Consider the following 22108-nt stretch of genomic DNA (forward strand, 5'->3'; position numbering starts at 1 on the left):
AAAAAAGGATCACACTTTTTTCCTTGCCCTTGCTGAGTCCCCTCTTCTTTCTTTGGTCACCTTTACCCTTAGACTGACCCTTTGCCGAGGGACCTCGAAAAAATGTCTTCCCTCTCTCTTTCGCTTTGTAGGGAATTTCTTACCCTTCTCTGTGAATCGGGAAAGCACTTGCTCAAGTCCCGAACCAAACAGCAGGGACCCCTCGAAGGGAATACCACACAATCGGGATTTAGAGGTAAAATCTCCATCCCATGTTTTAACCCATAGGCCCCTCCTAGCGGAGTTCAGTAGGGCCGCTGACTTAGCAGTCGCTCTCACTGTCTCCACCACTGTGTCTGCCAAATAGGCTACCACTCTCCCAACTACCTCCAAGGAGTCAACCACCTCCTTGGACTCTTTTTTACACGAGACGTGGTCCATTAACCTATTAAGCCAACGTCTGTTTCTGGCCACACAGGCTGAGGCCAAAGCATGGCCCATAGCTGCGGCATTGAGCTCCCAGGCTCTACGTAACAAGGTCTCAGATTTTTTTTATCCATCTGATCCTGAATGTTGTCTGAGTCCTCAAAGGACAGGTCCGACCTCTTGGACACCTGCGCCAAGGACGCATCCAAGCGAGTGACCTTAAAGAATTTCTCTTCCTCCTCCTCCTTAAAAGGGCATCTACGCTTCCAGGTCTTCAGTCTTAGAAGCTTGCGCTCATGTTATTTCCATTCCCTTAGAATTATGTCTCTAAGGGACTGGTGTACTGGGAGGGATCTAGCTTGCAACTTACCCAACCCCCTATACACGCTATCCTGAGCGGACACTTGGGCAGAGGGCATCTGAATGTCCTCTGACACAAATAGCTTTAAGAAGACCCTCTATGTCTTCAGCTGAGAAGAGGTGTCCCCCAGGCCTACTCCACCTGGCTGTCCTGATCAGAGTCTTCCCCCTCCTCTCGAGGAACTCATGTCTGAAGCCTGACCCTCTTCCTTGTCTGAATGGTAAGGGGTAGGTTCTTGGGACCCTCCCGTATAACTGGTGGACATGTCCTCCTGCGAGGGGGGGCCGTCCCTTCCTGACAGGGTCTCCATCTGAAGTTTTTGAAACATTGTTCTAAAGGACTGAAGGGTTCAGTAGCATCTCTGACTGCAGCGCCCGGCATTCCTTCACAACCTGTGCTGTCTCTTTACCTGCCAGTTTAAAGATGCACTTGTCACAAAAAGGCTTGCTGTGGTTTTGCGAAAGTTTATGGTTACAATATCCACAGCGCCTAGGCTTGGTAGTAGCTTTGGGTTTAGACCTACTGGTCGACTCCTGGGCAGGGCATTCAGGGCCTATGAATGACAATACAAAAAGCCATTAAGCTACCCAGTGTCTCTTGGGGAAGAGGGAAATAGGGCCACCCCCACTCCCTTCCAGTCACCCCCTGGGATGACCTCAGCAGCTGCTTGTTCAGGTCCATCCTCCTTCTCCATACTCTTCTGTCTGTCCAGCAGGACTGGAGTACTTCTTAGAGCAGATGTGAACCTCTGTTTCCCCCCCTGCTTTATCACTGCTTCGCTCTGCCAGTATTTCCGCTTTACAACAGCGTCTGTCTAGCTCGCCCTGGCTGCAAACACCACCTGTGCAGCCACCGCTCTGCGCCATTTTGGTGAAGCTCAATTTACCGGAAATGAGCTCACAAGGTGACTTCTGGACATGTGCAGTAGTGGCCACGAACACTGCTCGTGCACGGTGGCCATCGGCGAGTTCTAACTCCCTTTCTGGGAGCCTAACCAGCCAGAGCGTCCTCCCAGAACCTGGGAAATACTAGCGCGGTTCCTCACCACCATCCACTACTATCAGGTAGGAGGGAAAGCAGGCTCTATGGGGGCATTTTGATTAGAGACATCCCACCTACCCCCATCCACAGTAATTCAAGAGTTTCCTGTAACTCAGCCCCTGGTACCTGGATAACCCCTTCTCAGTACAGAAATTGCTTTCTGGAAAGCAAGCCCCCCTGGAGGGGCAACGCCCACCAAGACCCCTGCAGTCACCACTGGCTGCTCTGGGTCTCTCTCCCAGGGGGGTGACCAAGGTCCCCGACCTTTAGTCCTTAATAAAAAACAAAAAATGGTTTTGCTGCTTCTGTGGGAAACACAATCAATAACTGAGGGTCAGAGGGAGGGGCGGGGACTTTTAAACTCTGTTATTGATTGTGTTTCCTGTCAGGTGAGACCAGTCATCTGTCAGGTGTGCCTTCCTGGAAGATGACTGGAGAAATACATTTACGTTTTTGGTTGTAACACGACAAAATGTGGAAAATGTTAAGGGGTATAAATACTTTTTCAAGGTAATTCCCCAATTAGATCGCTGACTGACCTGGTGTTTCATGGGGGAGGGAAGCAAAGAATACCAGAAAGTAAAGGGATAGTTAATCCTCATCCCCTAAACCTTGCACGCTCGATAAGATTTTCAGACGAATGATCATCTGTTTTTTTTTTCATGCTAGTCTCATATCAAAAATGAAGATGTTACTAAAGTTACAAAAAATCTCACACAACAGAATACAACTTCGGAAGTGATGTAATGTTTTGTAATGTATTCTTTCATTTCTGAGCATGTGTGGCCTTGCCCTTTTGATTTTTTTTCTGACAAATACTGTACTGATCAAACAAAAATCGTTTGTTCAGGTATTGTATGAGGAAAATGTTTGCGTTTGCCCCTTTGGATAATTTCAGATGAACTGTTGTGATCGGCTCTCAAAAGCTGTGTACTAACGTTTCAGATTATCGTACGATCATGTTAAAAGCGTTATTGTTCGTCTGATTTTCTCATTGTGTACTAGGCATTACTGCGACTGGCTGCCAATATATGACCAAGGAATATAAAAGCTCTGCAAAAGAGACCACACTCCCCTCACACAGGAACAGAGCTGAGGCCGTCAAGCACAAAAGATCCCTCCTCTGTCACCCATTTTCTCTTGGTGTCACAAAAACTTGTCAGAGGTGATTCATGCCGATTGCAGAGGAACTAAGCAGCGGACAGAAATGACAGTCCGCTTAAAGCGGAGTTCCACACAAAAATTGAATTTCTGCTTTTTGGACCCCCCCCGTCACATTTGGCACCTTTCAGGGGGAACAGATACCTGTCTAATACAGGTATCTTGCTCCCACTTCCGGGCACAGATATCCGTGCCACCCGCGGGTATCTACACCACCCCCGCTGTCTTCTGGGAGACACACTGGTCCCAGAAGACAGCGGGGACCAGTCGGAATGCGCAGTAGGGAACAAGTAAGTGAAGCTACAAGGCTTCACTTCCTGATTGCCTTACCGAAGATGGCGGCGACAGCACCTGAGAGCCGAGGGACAGATCAGATCCGGGTGCCGACATTGCGGGTGTCCTGGGCAAGTAAGTGTCCTTATTCTAAAAGTCAGCATTTGTAGCTGCTGACTTAAAAAAAAAAAAAAAAAAAAGTGGAATTCCGCTTTAATTGAGACAAGTACATACTATTGAGTAATAAGCTTTGTTCATATTTCATGTCTGAGGTTTACAACCACTTTAAAATTAACTTTATTGAAATAACACTTCATTTGTTTCTATGCACCACAGAGCCCTCAGTACACGGAGCCCTCGGATGAGCTCTGATCCGTTGTGGAAAATGGCATACAGCATGTATTTTCCTGCACCGCACCCTGGGGGTCGCATGCAATGTGAACGGGGCACATAGAAGACAGACATTTCCTGGTGCCTTTACAATGAGCTGTGGGTGGAGTGCAGAACGATGCAGGCCTCTCCTCCAGTGTGAATGAGCTCTCATTGGTGCCTTTATTTTAATTAACTCAACTAAAGGAACATTTTTTCCACCATTTTGGCAAGTGTAAGGGAGGGTTATAACCTCTATCAATTTTTAAGCCATCTGTGTCCCATTGGGGAGATTTCATGTCACTTTCAGTCCCATAGTCCAAACAGGAAGAGGAAATCCACCCTAAAGTGAGGGTATTTCTGGGTGCCATCAGTGTATTTTGGTTTTGTACTGCTCTAGGCAAGACTAAAACTCGTCCCCCCCAATTTGTCCCACTCCAGCCGCGGTATACCGTTGTTGTCTCAGGGTCTGATGGGGGAAGCTGCAGACACTCACAGTTAAAGTGGAGAAATGGAACTTCCGCTGGTCCGGTTCCTCCTCCCCTCCGGTGTCACATTTGGCACCTTTCAGGGGGGAGCAGATACTTGTATAATACAGGAATTTTCTCCCACTTCCGGCAAAAGAGCTGAGTGGCGATCTACATCGTGTCTGGCCCCTCCCCCCCACTGTCTTCTGGGAGACACACAGGTCCCAGAAGACAGCTGGGTCAGAACACGTGTTCTGATTGGTCACAAGGCTTCACTTCCCGATACCCTCATTGAAGATGGCGATGTCTCCATTTGGAACTGAGGGACGTTCGGCTTTGAGTGAGGACATTGCGGATGCCCTGGACAAGTAAGAGTCCTAATATTAAAAGTCAGCAGCTGCAGTATTTGTAGCTGCTGACTATTTATTTTCTTTTGTAGGTGGCGCTCCGCTTCAACAGCTGTGGGCTCCACATCTAAAAGCAAAAATTATCCGACTACAACCACCGAAAAGATGGCAAGTGGTCAGAGATCCTCCCCCCCCCCCCCCCCCCAGGGTAAACCCTTGTTCTCCTGGCAGTAGATACACCCTTAGTCACCTCCATTACTGGTGACAGCACGCAAGTTGGGATTTTCTTTCCCCTGCAGTGATAACACTGGGCTATTCTTGATAATGGGGTTCAGGCAGCAATAAAAACCTGGCAAGTGTGCTAATCCTTCTTTCTGTCCAAAACTAAAGCAAAAGTTTGAGTTATGGTGCTGCAGCTGAGCAGAACCCACACAGGCCCCCCACCACCCAGCACTGTGAGGGCTCTGTCGTCTGCTCTGCAGCGGGCCAATCACAATGATTGCTGGACTGGTCTCGTCCACGTGTCCCCTCACAGCCGCCCTCCGCATGCAGAGCGAACTTCCCGCCACGGACGCCGCGCTGCACGCTGGGTAGCCCACACCGAACTCCGCTCACCTCAGCCCGCGCCGTCCGTCCAGTCCTCCGCTGACGTCACCCCGAAGCTGAGTGAGCGGACAGGGGGGAGGAGCCGCCAATGGTGGGCGGGAACGTGAGATCGGCGTGACGTCTGGACGGCCGGAAGGGATGTGAGAAGATCGGCCGGTGTTTGAGAAGAGGATGGCGGAGGTGAGTGCGGGGCAGTGAGAGGACAGAGCCTATCATTATGTGCGGTCTGTACTCAGGAGTCATGTGACTTGACATGGTCTCCTAGGTGACAGCTGTCACCTCCATCCTCTATACATGTATGGCTGTTGTCTGTATGACAGGTCCTCATTGTTCTCTCTCTCTCTCTCTCTCTCTCTCTCTCTCTCTCTCTCTCTCTCTCTCTCTCTCTCTCTCTCTCTCTATATAGTGACAGGTCCTCACTGTGCTCTATATAGTGACAGGTCCTCACTGTGCTCTATATGTGACAGGTCCTCACTGTGCTCTATATGTGACGGGTCCCCACTGTGCTCTATATGTGACGGGTCCTCACTGTGCTCTATATGTAATGGGTCTTCACTGTTTCTCTATATGTGACAGGTCCTCACTGTGCTCTATATGTGACGGGTCCCCACTGTGCTCTATATGTGACGGGTCCTCACTGTGCTCTATATGTAATGGGTCTTCACTGTTTCTCTATATGTGACAGGTCCTCACTGTGCTCTATATGTGACGGGTCCTCACTGTTTCTCTATACGTGACGGGTCCTCACTGTGCTCTATACGTGACGGGTCCTCACTGTGCTCTATATGTGACGGGTCCTCACTGTGCTCTATATGTGACGGGTCTTCACTGTGCTCTATATGTGACGGGTCTTCACTGTGCTCTATATGTGACGGGTCTTCACTGTGCTCTATATGTGACGGGTCCTCACTGTGCTCTATATGTGACGGGTCCTCACTGTGCTCTATATGTGACGGGTCCTCACTGTGCTCTATATGTGACGGGTCCTCACTGTGCTCTATATGTGACGGGTCCTCACTGTTTCTCTATACGTGACGGGTCCTCACTGTGCTCTATATGTGACGGGTCCTCACTGTGCTCTATATGTGACGGGTCCTCACTGTGCTCTATATGTGACGGGTCCTCACTGTGCTCTATATGTGACGGGTCCTCACTGTGCTCTATATGTGACGGGTCCTCACTGTGCTCTATATGTGACGGGTCCTCACTGTGCTCTATATGTGACGGGTCCTCACTGTGCTCTATACGTGACGGGTCTTCACTGTGCTCTATACGTGACGGGTCTTCACTGTGCTCTATACGTGACGGGTCTTCACTGTGCTCTATACGTGACGGGTCTTCACTGTGCTCTATACGTGACGGGTCTTCACTGTGCTCTATACGTGACGGGTCTTCACTGTGCTCTATACGTGACGGGTCCTCACTGTGCTCTATACGTGACGGGTCCTCACTGTGCTCTATACGTGACGGGTCCTCACTGTGCTCTATACGTGACGGGTCCTCACTGTGCTCTATACGTGACGGGTCCTCACTGTGCTCTATACGTGACGGGTCCTCACTGTGCTCTATACGTGACGGGTCCTCACTGTGCTCTATACGTGACGGGTCCTCACTGTGCTCTATACGTGACGGGTCCTCACTGTGCTCTATACGTGACGGGTCCTCACTGTGCTCTATACGTGACGGGTCCTCACTGTGCTCTATACGTGACGGGTCCTCACTGTGCTCTATACGTGACGGGTCCTCACTGTTTCTCTATATATGTGACGGGTCCTCCCTGTTTCTCTATATATGTGACGGGTCCTCCCTGTTTCTCTATATATGTGACGGGTCCTCCCTGTTTCTCTATATATGTGACGGGTCCTCCCTGTTTCTCTATATATGTGACGGGTCCTCCCTGTTTCTCTATATATGTGACGGGTCCTCCCTGTTTCTCTATATATGTGACGGGTCCTCACTGTTTCTCTATATATGTGACGGGTCCTCACTGTTTCTCTATATATGTGACGGGTCCTCACTGTTTCTCTATATTATATGACAGGTCATACAACGCTGTACCCAAACTAAGTTTTTTAATCATTTTTTTCCCCCACAAATAGAGCTTTCTTTTGCTGGTATTTGATCAGCACTGGGATTTTTATTTTTTGCTAAACAAACTAAAAAAGACCAACATTTTTCTTCTGTTTTATAAAATTGTATTTCTCCATCACTGACGGGCACTGATATGTAGAATGAATGGACACTGATAGGCAGCACTGATAAGCACTAGATAGGCAGCACTGATAAGCTACTGACAGGCATTACTGATTGGCATCTGAAGGGCACAAACAGGCATTACTGCTGGGGCACTGTTTGGTGCAGTTATGAGCACTGACTGGCATTCTTGATGGGGCACTGATTGGCACATCTGATGGGGGCTGTACTGATGATCAATGTGCTGATTATCAATGAATCCAATTCAGACAAAAATTTGGACCTGATTGGCACCTGAATCACCAGACCCCCTCCTGTGAACCACAATCGCAGCATATGTGAACCCGGCCTTAGTCTTCTATGCAATCCAGGATTTTCTTGTATTTGAACAACTTCTTGTTTTTCTGGCCCTCTGTGGTCCAGTTTCAGTGGGCACTCGGAGACTGTTTTGGTTGGTCACACTTTTGTTAGTTTACTGCACCGCAGTGTTTACTGTTGATGGTCTGTAATTCTTTGTGGAAGATCTGTTTATAAAATGTATTATGAAAATGCTCAAGTCACACTTGTGGTGCTATTAACGCGCGCAAAACTCAATGCCGGAAAAGGTCCCTGGGCTTCTTTTGGTGTATCTGTCACGTGTAGGGTAGCACATTCAAATATTTTGGCTTCCTTGTGCTGTCGTGAAAAAACACAGCATGTAGGTTACGTTCTCACCTCCGCCTTCTGGGGGTTCGTTAAAAATAAAAGTCGCCCTTGCAGTTCCATTAATTGCCAATGGCACCCAAACACACCTAGCAAAGGTCCATTTTGTCTCATGCCGAAAAGGTTCTGGAACTTTTGTCATCCCAGTGAATGGGCTGCCATATGCTGTCATGCAACAAAAACGTAAAAAACGCGTGACAAACCAAACAACTTTGGTGTGAATGGGGCCTTAAAGATTACGTAAAGCTAACATTTCATATTCCTGATATGTGCTTGCTGTACCATGTGCTTCCTTTGTGTGAAATGCCTAGTGGTCCTGCCAGTCCCTCTGTTTTCCTTTTAAAAACTGAGCACACCGTGGTCAGTTCTTTAAATACGTTGGGAACTCAGCCTGCTCTCCTCCATTGATGAGATTTGTCCTGACTCGCCCCTTCTGCATAACCATTCACTGGGAAGCTCAGTGTGCTGCTGTTTCTCCATCCCCCCCAGCTCTTATTTAGCCCAGAACAGAAGGAATGCGATTGCTTAAAAAAAGGGGGGAGAGAAAGGGTATTTATGTGTTTTTTTTTTTTTGTTTTTTTTTTATGTAAACGCACATATTTTACACTTTTATTTCTATTTTAAACTGGGTTGTTTCACAAGGTGAAAGCTTACATATTCTTTTACTTTAAAGCTGAACTCCAGCCTTACCTTGGGCCATACACAGTTGTAAGGCTCCTCCTCCTGTACTGAACTTGTTTACCCTGATTTCACTGCACACTGTGAGCTTTTCTCAGTGTGTATTAGAAGCCGCAGCAAGTTAGATAAAGTATGTCTCATTTCCTGGTTGGAGAATATCCAACCTTATCTAGCTCTTTTCCCCCCATCCTAACTGTCCCTATCCTGCCCTGCCCCGCCCCTTACATCCTTTGTCTTTTGGATAGTCTTGGGATAATTCTCAGCATCACATGTGACTGTTACCTAGAACAGTGGTCTTTAGGGGGCCAGATATCGCTGTTTGATTGCCTGGGGGACTACTCCACCAACTGACACCAATGATGATATTATTCTCCCCACTGATACCAACAGAGGGGCTCTCTTCCTCCCATTAAAACAAATGATTTGGCATTGTTTATGCCCACTGATGCCAGGGCTTTGTGTACCCCCACTTGCCACAGCCCCCCTCCCATAGCCTGAAGGACTATAAACTGGCCCTTAGCTTTAGAAAGTTTTGAGACCTTATTCAAGTAATTGGCATTTGCAGAATATGCCCACATAGGGGGTAGCATGGAAGGAGAAGATAATGCAGGGAACTGGTCTAGCATCACAGAGGATCAGCTCAGTAGAGCCCCCCCTTTTTTTTTTTTGTGGGTGTACTGTTCCATACTAGCAGACTTCACTCTGTTTAACCACTTGCCGACCGGCTCACACCAATGTACGTCGGCAGAAGGGCACATACAGGCAGATTAACGTACCTGTACATAGCCCTTGAAGAAGCGGTTGGCTTGTGATCACAGACTCAATATCTGCGCTGATACCCGCGATCGTCTCACTGAGAGGAAGCATCTCCCCATTCTTCCTAGTGACACTGATCACTTCTCCCTGTAATCGGGAGCGGTGATCAGTGTTGTGTCACACACAGCCCCTCCCCCCCACAGTTAGAATCACTCCCTAGGACCCACTTAACCTCTACAGTGCCACCTAGTGGTTAACCCCTTCACTGCCAGTCACATTTACACAGTAAATCGGTGCCTTTTTAATTGCACTGATAAATGTGAATGGTACCAAAATTGCGTCCGAGTGTCCGATCTGTCCGCCATAATGTCGCAGTCATGATAAAAACCTCTGATCGCCACCATTACTAGTAAAAATAATAATAATAAAAAATGCCATAAAACTAGGGCTGTGGAAATTAAAGATTAATTCCTCGATTAATCGATTAATTTTTTTGATCAATCAAAATTCTTTTGATCGGTACTCACCTCTCCGCCAGCTTCCTGGTCTTCAGGGACTCCTGTCGGAGATCTGGTGACCTCACGGATAGCGACGTCACGGACTCCTCCCCCTTCCCCAAGTGCCTCCATCTGCTAACGAAGGGGGGGGGGGGGAGTCCGGTGATGTCGAAGTTCTGATTGAATGTAATGTGTGCGGGGGAGGAGCTATGCATGACGTCACCCACTGCTGCCTTATGGAACTAAACACAATTTTTGGCTTTACATGCTGTGTTTTTATCATCTTTATGTGAGTGGTTTGTGTTTGAACACAAAAATTAAATCTTATACTTAAGCGGTGAGCACTTAGAGCTTTTCTTTCTACCCATGACCCTGCTGAGATCTAAGGCAGGGCTCGACAAAACCCGGTCGCCAGGTCGCATTGGCGACTAGAATCAGCGACCTTGCGCCTGGGGCAGCATAGCTGGGGGTATCCCGTCTCCGTGGACCCCCCCCGCGCGATCGCGTCGGGCCGCGCCGCAGGCGGCCGGTAATTGAGCCCCCGGCTTTGAGGCCTTCTGTGATCCTATGGTTCCTTCTGGAATCTGGCGCCCTCTTGTGGTGGCCGTTGGAATTACAACCAACAATGCTAATGGGCCAGTCTTTCTCCATCCCTTTACTTAGAACCCTTAAACAAAAATATATATATATATATATATATATATATAATTTTTTTTTATTATTTATTCTAACACCCTAGAGAGTAAAATGGTGGTTGTTGCAATACTGTCTGTCACACCATATTTGCACAGCGGACTTACAAGCGCACTTTTTTTGGGGAAATTTTTTTTATTTAATAAAAAAAAAAAAGACAACAGTAAAGTTAGCCCAATTTTTTTTTTTTTATATTGTGAAAGATAATGTTACGCCGAGTAAATCGATACCCAACATGTCACGCTTCAAAATTGCGCCCGCTCATGGAATGGCGACAAACTTTTACCCTTTAAAATCTCCATAGGCGACGTTTAAAAAAATTCTTCAGGTTGCACGTTTTGAGTTACAGAGGAGGTCTGGGGCTAGAATTATTGCTCTTACTCTACCGATCGCAGCGATACCTCACATGTGTGGTTTGAACACCGCTTTCATATATGCGTTCGCTTCTGCACGCAAGCTTGGCAAGACGGGGCGCATTTAAAACAATTTTTTTTTTCTTATTTCAACTTTTATTTTTATTTTTTTCACTGTTCTTTTAAAAAAAAAAAAAAAAATGTGTGTCACTTTTATTCCTATTACAAGGAATGTAAAAATCCCTTGTAATAGAAAAAAGCATGACAGGTCCTCTTTTATATATGAGATCTGGGGTCAGAGAGACCTCACATCTCATATTTACACTAAAATGCAATTTAAAAATGTCCCTCTAAGAGCTATGGGCAATGACTTGGAGACAGGTGGGGGGCTGGGGGCTATCTTCCCCTCACTCGTCTCCATGTCAGGCCAGGGACAGGTCCAGATCGCCGTCACGGACCCGGCTCCTAACTTTTTTAGCTGGCTCCTAGATTCCAAGCAAATTTGTCAACCCCTGATCTAAGGAGACGTGAGAGAAGTTTATGGTCTGTGTTAACCCTTTTGATACCCGCTTGCATGACCACCTGTTTGCACAGGGGTCCATGCCATAAGGTGACAGTGATTGGTTAGACTGGAGGTGGAGGGATTGTCACGCTACTGTGGAAAAAAAAAATTACGTCAGTGCTATAGTTTGAATTTAAAACGTATTTGTGTGAACTGTGAAGTTAAGTCATGGATTGTGGAAACTAACTAGTGTCAGATGACTGTATATAGTGTATACCAAATTTACCACTGACTAATGCAGAGTTGCAATGCAAGGAGATCAGCTAAAAGTAGTTGTATCTGTGTGTGTGTGTTTATAATTAATCAAAAATAGTCGATTAATCGATTTAAAAAAACGATTAATCCAACACAAACATTTTAATCAGTAACAACCCTGCATAAAACGATTCCCTATTTTGTAGATGCTATAACTTTTGCGGAAACCAATCAATAATCGCTTATTACGATTTTTATTATTTTTACAAAAAAATATATGTAGAAGAATACGTATCGGCCTAAACTGAGGGAAAAAAATGTTTTTTTATATATATTTTTGGGGATATTTATTATAGCAAAAAGTAAAAAATAATGCATTTTTTTTTCAAAATTGTCTCTATTTTTATTTATAGCGCAAAAAATAAAAAACGCAGAGGTGATCAAATACCACCAAAAAAATCTCTATTTGTAGGGGGAAAAAAAGGATGTCAATTTTGTTTGGGTGCAATGTCACACAACCGCGCAATTGTCAGTTAAAGCAACGCAGTGCTGAATCGCAAAAAGTGCTCTGGTCTTTGGGCAGCCAAATGGTCCAGAGCTTAAGTGGTTAAGAATCTTCAGCATCTGACACTTCTGGATGTGTCAGACATCTGGCCCCTCCCAGTGCATGCCATGCTTCTATCTGCTGGCCCCATGTTATTGTTCGTGAATTAGCGGTAGGTGGATGGAATCATAACATGCAGTGGGGGGACCAGGTATCTGACATGCGGTATTTTGAAGGGTCTGATGTTGAAGACTTGTTTTTTGCCACTGCAATTCTGCAGCTGTGCAAACTGTCCGGCTACAGAAGACATAACGCCCACACATGTTCACTGGGGTTACGTTATCCTGGCATCCTGGCTCTTTCTCCTTACAGATGCAGGGAATGTACTTTGAGCACCAGTGTGGCAGTTGGTTTACAGTTATATATAATCAGGAAGTGGAAGGCGGTTTTTGGCAGAAGATACTTTCAGAGTCTCTGCCTGCCAGCTAGAATGATTTAACCGTTTTCTATACAGAAAACTTTTTTTAATATCTAGTGACATGACATATGTTAATAGTAAACTTTCCTGAAGGCTTCCATTGTGGGCGTCTCCTTCTGCAAATGCTAATTACTTGACTTTCACACCAGCAGTCTTCCGTCAATGCTATCATTGACCAAAAACAAGTGTGCTGAAAAGAACTTCAGACTTTACTGTGATCTCCTGATCTGCGCTTTTTTTCCACTTTGATGAATCAGAAATTTATAGCTGGTGCAATGGTGTAACAGGCAGCAGTTTCAGATTGAGATGGCACTGGCCCCATATGTCTTAAAGGAATGGGGACACCATTGTTGTTCAGAGATTACATTGGGGTTCTGGCATGTGCTCAGTTTAACCACTTGCAGACCGGACCATTTTGCTGGTCAAAGACCAGACCACTTTTTGCGATTCGGCACTGCGTCGCTTTAACTGACAATTGCTCGGTCGTGCGACGTGGCTCCCAAACAAAATTGACGTCCTTTTTTTCCCACAAATAAAGCTTTCTTTTGGTGGTATTTGATCACCCCTGCGGTTTTTATTTTTTGCGCTATAACCAAAAATAGAGCGACAATTTTGAAAAAAACGCATTATTTTTTACTTTTTGTTATAATAAATATCCCCCAAAAATATATAAAAAAAACATTTTTTTCCCTTAGTTTAGGCCGATATGTATTCTTCTACATATTTTTGATAAAAAAATCGCAATAAGCGATTATTGATTTGCGCAAAAGTTTTATAGCGTTTACAAAATAGGGATAGTTTTATAGCATTTTTTATTAATCATTTTTTATTATTTTTTTTTTTTACTAGTAATGGCGGCGATCAGTGATTTTTATTGTGACTGCGACATTGTGGGGGACCCATCGAACATTTTTTGACACATTTTTGGGACCATTGTCATTTATACAGTAGTCACTGCTATATAAATGCAGTGATTCCTGTGTAAATGACACTGGCAGTGTAGGGGTTAAGTGTTCCTAGGGGTGTGTTACTAACTGTGGGGGGGTTGGGCTTTCATTTAGTGAACACTGATCTCTGCTCCAATCACATGGCGCAGAGATCAGCGTCACTAGTTGCTAGGCAGAATGGAGAAATGTTGTTTACACAGCTTTTCCTCCATTGGGCCGCTCCGTGAGACGATCGCGGGGATTCCCGCGGCGATCGAGTCCGCGGGTCCTGCGACCGGACTCGCGGGGGTCCCGACCAGCGCGGGAGCGCGCCGCCGGCGGCGCGCTCCCGTTGGCAGGGCGGCATTGAATATTGGACGTACCTGTACGCCAATATGCCTGCCCGTGCCATTCTGTCGACGTACATCGTCGTGCGCTGGTCGGGAAGTGGTTAAAGAAACAAAGTACCGGGAGGTAAATGTAATATGTTAATTACACTTAAAGGTTATCTATAGCCCAATCATTTCCTTCTAGTTGGAGATAGAGTGGGGAAGGGTAGAACCCATGCCAATAAAAAGCTGGCAGGGGTTCTAGCATTGCCCTACTGGAGAAAAAAATTTTTACTTAAGTTTATGTTGCTGTTGGAGATATTTTCCTCACTTTAGTCCCTAGGTTCTCCCCTCTTCTCCCAAAACTAGAAAATGGGACTATAGGTGGGCATCTTAAAACAAAATTTGACTCGAAAAATGTGGAAACCACTAACAGGTAGGGTTTCTATGACTGAAGAGACCCCATCAGACTCTTCTGTCATAAACCCTTCCTGCCTGTCAGCGGTAATGCTGTGCGGCTCAGTGTACATTTATGGTACTGTCTGCGCTGTGATGATGTGACTACCGTGCGCATGCACAGCAGTCACATCATCGCAGTCCAGCCATTCAGTCGGTTAAATAGAGCAAACCTGGAAGGAGATCCAAGAAAAGATGTAAGTGCCCATTATTAGTGGGTGTGCTAACCGTGCATCACTGGAGGGTATCGTTTGACAGGCAGATCTACCATAATGTGCCAATATGCAGTGCGTACTTGCATATTGGGGCATAAATCCCCTGAGGGTCCACTGAGAAAAATATGTTTTGGGGTTTAATTCTGCCTTAAAGGAGAACTTTCTGCTTTGCAGCAATCATTACCATAGACCCCTATAGCTCTGACTACTTTAATTCAAATGATGCACAGGGACCAGAGGTGGCCAGCTCATAGCCAGGCTCTCGCAGCATTGTGTTTGGGAGACTACAGCACAGAGGTAAGTAAAATTCACACTTTTACACTTTCCTCCTGCAGTACTTTCCAAAAATAAATCCTGGTCATAGTCTATAAAGGAGTCCTTTTAACACTTTCACGAACGGGTGGAGTCTGTACAGAGAATGAGGGCTACCATCTTGCTGCAGGCTGAGCTCCCCATACACATCAGATACAAACATTTCGCTGAGCGTACGCATGTACTGAGCCTTTCACCTGAATCCCTTTTCCATATAACAAACCATCAGTTTTTGTGATTCATCCATTTTCTGTTTAGTGGCTTGTTACTATAGATCCAGGGGTCGCCAAGCTTTTTAAGCAAAGGGCCAGTTTACTGCTCTTTAGGCTTTAGGGGGCAGAAAATGCCCCAACATCAGTGCTTTGCTGTTTATTTTAATGGGAGAAATAGTTCCCCATTGTTGGCATTAAAGCTGCACAATTAATCGCCAAGAATCGTTATCGCGATCTTGACTAAAGTGTCTCACAATTCTTTCTATGCAAAGAATTATTTCTGCTCGTCTGAAGTCACAGCCTCAAAAGAAAGGAAGAGAAAAACTGGGCAGTCTGCCAAGAATCACAACATACTTTACCAGTTGAACTTAAGTATAAATATTGCAACAATTTGTCAATGGAATAGACTTTGCGTGCAAGTGAAAAAAGTTCAACCACTTAAACACTAAACCTTTTTCTGACATTTTTTTGTTTCAAGTTAAAATCATTTATTTATTTTTTTTGGTAGAAAATTACTTGGAACCCCTAAACATTGCATATTTTTTTAGTAGACGCCCTAGAGCAGTGAACCTTGGCACCCCACATGTTTTGGAACTACATTTCCCATGATGCTCAACTACACTGCAGAGTGCATGAGCATCATGGGTAATATAGTTACAAAATATCTGGGGTGCCAAGGTTCACCTTCACTGCCCTAGAGAATAAAATGATGGTTGTTGCAATATTTTATGTCACACTGTATTTGTGCAGCGGTCTTTAAAATTTTTTTTTTTTTTTTTTTTTGTATAATGTGAAAGATTTTACTTTGCGATAATTTGTGATTTTTTTTTTTTGATTTGTTTTTTATTCTAAGCCAAAAAATCGTGATTCTCATTTTGGCTAGAATCATGCGGCTCTAGTTGGCATCAGTGTAAGAATAATGCCATATTTATGGTATCAGTAGGGGGAACGGCACCCCCATCGTTGGTGTCAGGTGTTGAAATAGTGCCCCAAGGGCCAGATAAAGGCAAGCAAAGGGCCACAGTCTGTTGACCACTGCTATAGATGTATGAATTCTACATTTTCTCCTATGTGTAATTGAAGGTAAATACAACAATATAATTTCCGTTCTAAATTGGCAATGACAGGATCCTTGGGCAGTACAAATTTACTATTGTTAAGTGACAGCAAGGAAAGATGAGGCTCTGTGTTCTAAATAATGTGTTTCAATAGGAATGCGGTTATGTGAGGACATCATCACAATTAAAACCAATGGTGTAGCGCCTTAAAATGTTATAAAAAGCAGATCACTAATTGGCCATCTTGAAGAAAGTGGTCCTATTTTCTCTTCTGTTAGCCTGTCATGTTGATAAGGGCAAGGCATTGATCATATGGGCACTGTGGAAGCAGTGGTTGGCTGGCTTATGTGATCATTGCTTTGCCATGAAACTCTGCTAGGGTGAGATGGGAGTTCCTGTTTTCTTAGGGCCCGTACACACGATACGAAAATCGGATGTAAAAATTCGTACGATGAGCTGTCTGCCTATTTTCGGATCGTTATTATGGTGCTTTCGACAGCCAATTTCGTTTTTTTTTTTTTTTTTTTTTGTCGGACAAAAGCTGGATGTGCAGACTATAAAATTTGTCGGATGGGAACTTAACGCAAGGATGGAAAGTGTTATCATAATGGGGGATTTTAATTATCCAGGCATAGACTGGGCGGAGGGAACCACACATTCATCTAAAGCCGCGTACACACGGGGCGGACTGTCTGGCCAACTTAGTCCGTCAGACAATCCGACGGACAGTCTGTCATACTTTCGAATGAACGGACTTGACCATACACACCACTTTTTGAGCGGACTAATACGGCGTACTAAGTCCGCCATACTATCCGCCCTACTTTTGAAATGAACGGACTCGCCCACACACGCGGAGGAAAGTCCGCTCATTTCGAGCGCGTCTCCAGGTAGGCGGGGCCGCAAAGGAGACGTCGCAGGCCCCGCCGCCTGGTATGGACTTAAAGGGGAACCCCAACGCCGAAAAAAATCAGCGTGGGGGTCCCCCCCAAGTCCACAACAGACCCTTGTCCGAGCACGCTACCCGGCCGGCCAGGAAAGGGGGGCGAGCGAGCGCCCCCCCCTCCTGAGCCATACCAGGCCTCAACATGGGGGGGTGCCTTGGGGAAGGGGGGCCGCGCGGCCCCCCCACCCCAAAGCACCTTGTCCCCGTGTTGATGAGGACAAGGGCCTCTTCCCGACAACCCTGGCCGTTGGTTGTCGGCGTCTGCGGGCGGGGGGCTTATCGGAATCCGGGAGCCCCCTTTAATAAGGGGGCCCCCGGATAACGGCCCCCCCACCCTATGTGAATGAGTATGGGGTACAAAGTACCCCTACCCATTCACCTGTAAAATAAAAGTACCAAAAAAAACACAACACAAGAGATAAAATACTTTATTGCACAGCTCCGGGGGTCTTCCGTCTTCGGGGGTCTTCTCGCCGGACTCCTCCGCTATCTTCTTGTAGCTCTTTTGCTAGCGGAGGAGTCCGGCTTTCTTCCTCGCCGCCAGCCTCTTCTCCCGACTGCAAAGGAGAAGGCCTTAAATGTGCCGCCGTGCCATCGCGTGCACGCCGGTCGGAAAGCGAGCATCTCCCCGTTCTGCCTAACAACTGTAACACTGATCTATGCTCCCTGTGATTGGAGTAGAGATCAGTGATGTGTAAAACACAGCCACACCCCCCCCCCCCCCACAGTTAGCAACACACCCCTAGGACACACTTAACCCCAACACTGCCACCTCCCGGTTAACCCCTTCACTGCCAGTGTCATTTACACAGGAATCTGTGCATTTGTATAGCACTGATTGCTGTATAAATGACTGGTCCTAAAAATGTCCGATGTGTCTGCCATAATGTTGCAGTCACAATATAAATCGCTGATCGCCGCCATTACTAGAAAAAAAAATATTAATAAAAATGCCATAAAACTATCCCTTATTTCGTACATGCCATAACTTTTGCACAAACCAATCAATAATCGTGATTTTATTTTTATTTTTTTAACCAAAAATATGTAGAAGAATACATATCGGCCTAAACTGAGGGAAAAAAAAAGTATTTTTTTTTTATAAATTTTTGCGGGATATTTATTATAGCAAAAAGTTAAAAATAATGCGTTTATTTTTTTTTTTTTTTTTTTTTTTTTAAATTGCCGCTCTTTTTTTTGTTTATAGCGCAAAAAACAAGCCACGTCGCACGGCCGCACAATTGTCAGTTAAAGCGACACAGTGCCGAATCCCAAAAGTGGTCTGGTCTTAAGCCAGCAAAATGGTCCGGTCTGAAAGTGGTTAAATATGTAAACATTAAAAAAGGAGGACAGACCATAGTGGCCCCATAAAGAATGAAGGACATTTGGTTACAAAGGATGGGGAGATGGCAAAGGTATTGAATTCATTCTTCTCCTGCAATCTGCCCTCAAACAGCTGCTCCATTGTCCCCAGTGTGAAAGCCTGAGGGCTTTCACACCGGAGCTGTGCTCTGGTAGGGCATCAAGAAAAATCCTGCCAGCAGCTTCTTTGGAGCGATGAAGGAGTGGTGTGTTTACCGCTCTTCCACCGCTGCTCTTCATTGAAATCAATGTGGCAGCGCGGCTACACCGCCGGCAAAACGCCACTATTGGGTGGTGGTCAATTGGTAACCCCCCGTACCTTGAATATGGTATACCTTGTTACGAAAAGGTGAACTTATCCTTTAATTATACAGTACAGGACACTGGCAAGGTATTGCTAGACCCTATGTTATAGGCGCACACGTTAAAGGGGTTGTAAAGGTTATTTTTTTTTAAACTGACAAACATGTTCTTGCTTCCTCTGTGTAAGGGTTTTTGCGCAGAGTAGCGCCGATCCATCTCTTCTGGGGTCTCCTAGCACCGCTCCTGGCTCCTCCTCTTCTCGAGTGCCCCCATGGAGAGACGTTTTCCATGGGGGCACGCGTGCGGGCACGCTCCTGAGTTCTGCTGCTACATCCATTGACACAGACAGCAGGACTAGAATGCATTAAGGTGAAAAACCTTGAGGGTTTCCAACCCCTTTTAAGGTGATTGGACACTGATAAGCTTTTGAGAGAAATCCCCCCTGGGTGCCCCATCTATAGATTTATATAATTTGTGGTTACTGAGGAATACACCACATTGTAACAGGCTACTTCACATAGAGGTGAATGAAATGTCATTTTGTGAATCAATAAATGGTGTGAATTGGTCTTAAATGTACCTGTGATTGTGCTGTGGATTTTTTTTGTTTTAATTTACAACTAATTGGTAATATTACAATAACATTTGTAATTGTAGGTGAAGGTTGCTGGCTTCATTGTTCCCTAATGTACTGTATTTGAATACAACAGTGCTTATTTAGCACAAGCCTTGTGTCATGTTGTGTTATTATCTGTCAAGTGACATATGACAAGCATACCAGAAAGACAATGTGATACAGACACTGTGCAGTACCCCAGTACATTCCAACCCTTATCATAGTTTACAATAGAACTGGATTTTCTGCCAGTATTAGCAGGTAAACCTATGCATGGTCTCATGTCTCTGAACATGTTTATGTACATAAAGCACATTTATTTAATGTGAATGTACAATAATTTTAAATTATTTCTATAGATCTGCATATAGAAGAGACCAGCACGATGTACATAATGGTATCAACGAGTGTTAAATGTTTGTAAATATATTTAAGAATTATTTGTGGCAGCCATATTTGTGTCTCCAATCCATGCTCTGCTTCCTACACTGCGGTGTTAAAGTGGTTGTAAAGGCTGAAGATTTTTTACCTTTGAAAAACCTCCAGTGTGCAATCCTCACCTCAGCCCAACCTAGATCCAGCGATGCGCACAAGAGCTGAGGCTCTCCCTCCTCATTGGCTGAGATGCTGAGGCCTTTGGCTTCCACTGCTATCAATCACAGCTAGTGAGGCTGGAGCAGGGGGTGTCCGGGGGCTGAGCCGAGCCATGCTCTGTGTTTTATGGACACAGGGAGCCAGCTCAAAAACGAGCATGCACAAGTGCCCCCATATCTGAAGCTGGCTGGACATTTTTTTTTTTTTTTTAATCTTTTTATTTATTTATCTATTTTTTTACCAAAAATATGTAGAAGAATACATATTGCCCTAAACTGAGAAAAAAAAATGTGCTTTTAAAAAAGGGGGGGGGGGGGATATTTATTATAGCAAAATTGTCACTCTTTTTTTTTTTATATCCGTTTTTATATATATATATAATTTAGTTTTGTTTGGGTGCAGCGTCTCATAACTACGCAATTACCAGTTAAAGCGACGCAGTGCCGAATCGCAAAAAATGGCCCGGTCATTCAGCAGCCATGGGGTTAAAGTGGTTAAAGGAGAAGTACAGCCATCGCTTGTTTGGCTGTACTTCTGTGTATCACAGGAGTGCAGTTTGTTCTGTACTCCTGTGGCCCGTTTTTAGCAGATAGTGGGCTGAAATTGGGATCAGCACACATGCCTGGACGGGCACCCAGCCAGGGCCGTCTTTAAGGAAGAGCAAAATTACTTCTTACATACTTGCCAACTATCCAAGTTTAAATTCCCTTGTCCTTTGAAGTTTTAGTCCTGTGCTGTGTCCTGATATCTCAGTGTGAAGTGCTGCTACTAATGCTCCCCAGCTCTGCCATATTGTTGTGTACAGATGACTCACCTGCAGACCCTGTGTTTACATGTAAATAACCAACATTCATAAGTAAATAGCTGCGGCCGCGGTATTGATATGTAAATAAAGGCAGAATTCATATGTAGATCATGCCCCCCTGCAGTGGGGAGAAGATGTGCTGTAACCTCTAGCAACCAACCAGTGAGCAGTAATACTGTACGGTAATCTCTAGCAACCAATTAACAAGCAGAAATAATTTGCTGTAACCTCCAGCAACTAATCAGTGAGCCATAATGTGTGCTGTAACCTCTAGCAACCAGTCAGGAAGCGGTAATGATACACTAAACTCTGGCAAACAACCGCAATTGCTGCCTGATCTGCTACAGTCAACTGATTTTAAGTCTAGTTGCTAACTATTGTATGTCTCAGAGCAGATGGAGAGTGAAATTGCATGGGTGGGGGGGGGGCAAGACATTTTTTGCCCAGTGTCCAATCAATATTAAAAACGGCCCTGCGCCCGGCTCAGCCTCAGTGAGCTGCTGAAAGCCTGAGCCGGCTGCTCACGCATTCTCTCTACAGCCCAGCGCTCCAGTGAGCGAGCAGAGGGCAGAGCAGAGATGGGCGACTGACAGTCGGCAGCTCTTTGCTCAAGGATCCCTGAGAACCAAGCAATTGGCAGTGTTTGATTGCTCGGTTCTCAGTGTTAAACCCAGCAAGGGACAACTGCAGACTGATGCTGCATCCAGCTATCCAAAACATTTTCCTCAAGGTTTGGAGTGAGGGATGGTTAGAATCTTTATACTCATTAGGGAGATTCATCTTCACTTTCTATTAGCAAGTATGAGGCAATATTCACAAAAACCTCTAAATTCCTGTTTTTAGCAGGTGTCGCTATTGGAAAATATTTCTTCTACTCTTGTTCTGGTGACCGCTGAAGCAATTTACATTACACTTACCTTTCTGAACCGAGGGCACCAATCAACTAAATGGGGGGTGTGCTTCCGAATGGGGGTCAACACTATCAGTAAAAGCCTGACAGAGTTTCCAATACTTTCAAACACTCTCCAATGTGAGAACAGTTTTGGCCGTAGTAATTCTTCTACCCTGGCTTTACTGGATCAACTATAGATCTTATCGCTTAAAATGGAACTCAATTAAAAAAGTGCAGATTTGCTGTGTCATAGGGAACATTTAGAACTCCCCCTCCCTTTAAAATAGTGCTCTGAAAAAATACCTTTTGTCTGAACTTGCTCCTGGGGGAAAAAAGGAATGAATGTCTGGTGTGTGAGGGTTCCTAGGTACTCGTGTACATCACAGCTGTGTATCTGCAGG

The 22108-nt window shown here is 45.3% G+C and overlaps 2 protein-coding genes across 2 annotated transcripts in view; one reads left to right on the forward strand and one right to left on the reverse strand.

The window, feature by feature from the left end:
- The window catches only part of FANCB (FA complementation group B), a 110026-nt gene extending 104871 nt beyond the window's left edge, over positions 1 to 5155 (reverse strand). The window contains exon 1 of the mRNA XM_077480222.1: positions 5040 to 5155. The gene's annotated coding sequence lies outside the window, so the exon portion shown is untranslated. The remainder of the gene's footprint in view (positions 1 to 5039) is intronic.
- MOSPD2 (motile sperm domain containing 2) overlaps positions 5077 to 22108 on the forward strand; it is a 150337-nt gene continuing 133305 nt past the window's right edge. The window contains exon 1 of the mRNA XM_077480224.1: positions 5077 to 5210. Coding sequence (XP_077336350.1) covers positions 5202 to 5210 — 9 coding nt within the window. The 5' untranslated portion in view covers positions 5077 to 5201. The remainder of the gene's footprint in view (positions 5211 to 22108) is intronic.

This window comes from Lithobates pipiens, unplaced genomic scaffold (genome assembly GCF_037356315.1).
Source record: "Lithobates pipiens isolate NorthernLeopardFrog02 unplaced genomic scaffold, aLitPip1_a1.2 Scaffold_16, whole genome shotgun sequence".
In the NCBI taxonomy this organism is placed as follows: domain Eukaryota; kingdom Metazoa; phylum Chordata; class Amphibia; order Anura; family Ranidae; genus Lithobates; species Lithobates pipiens.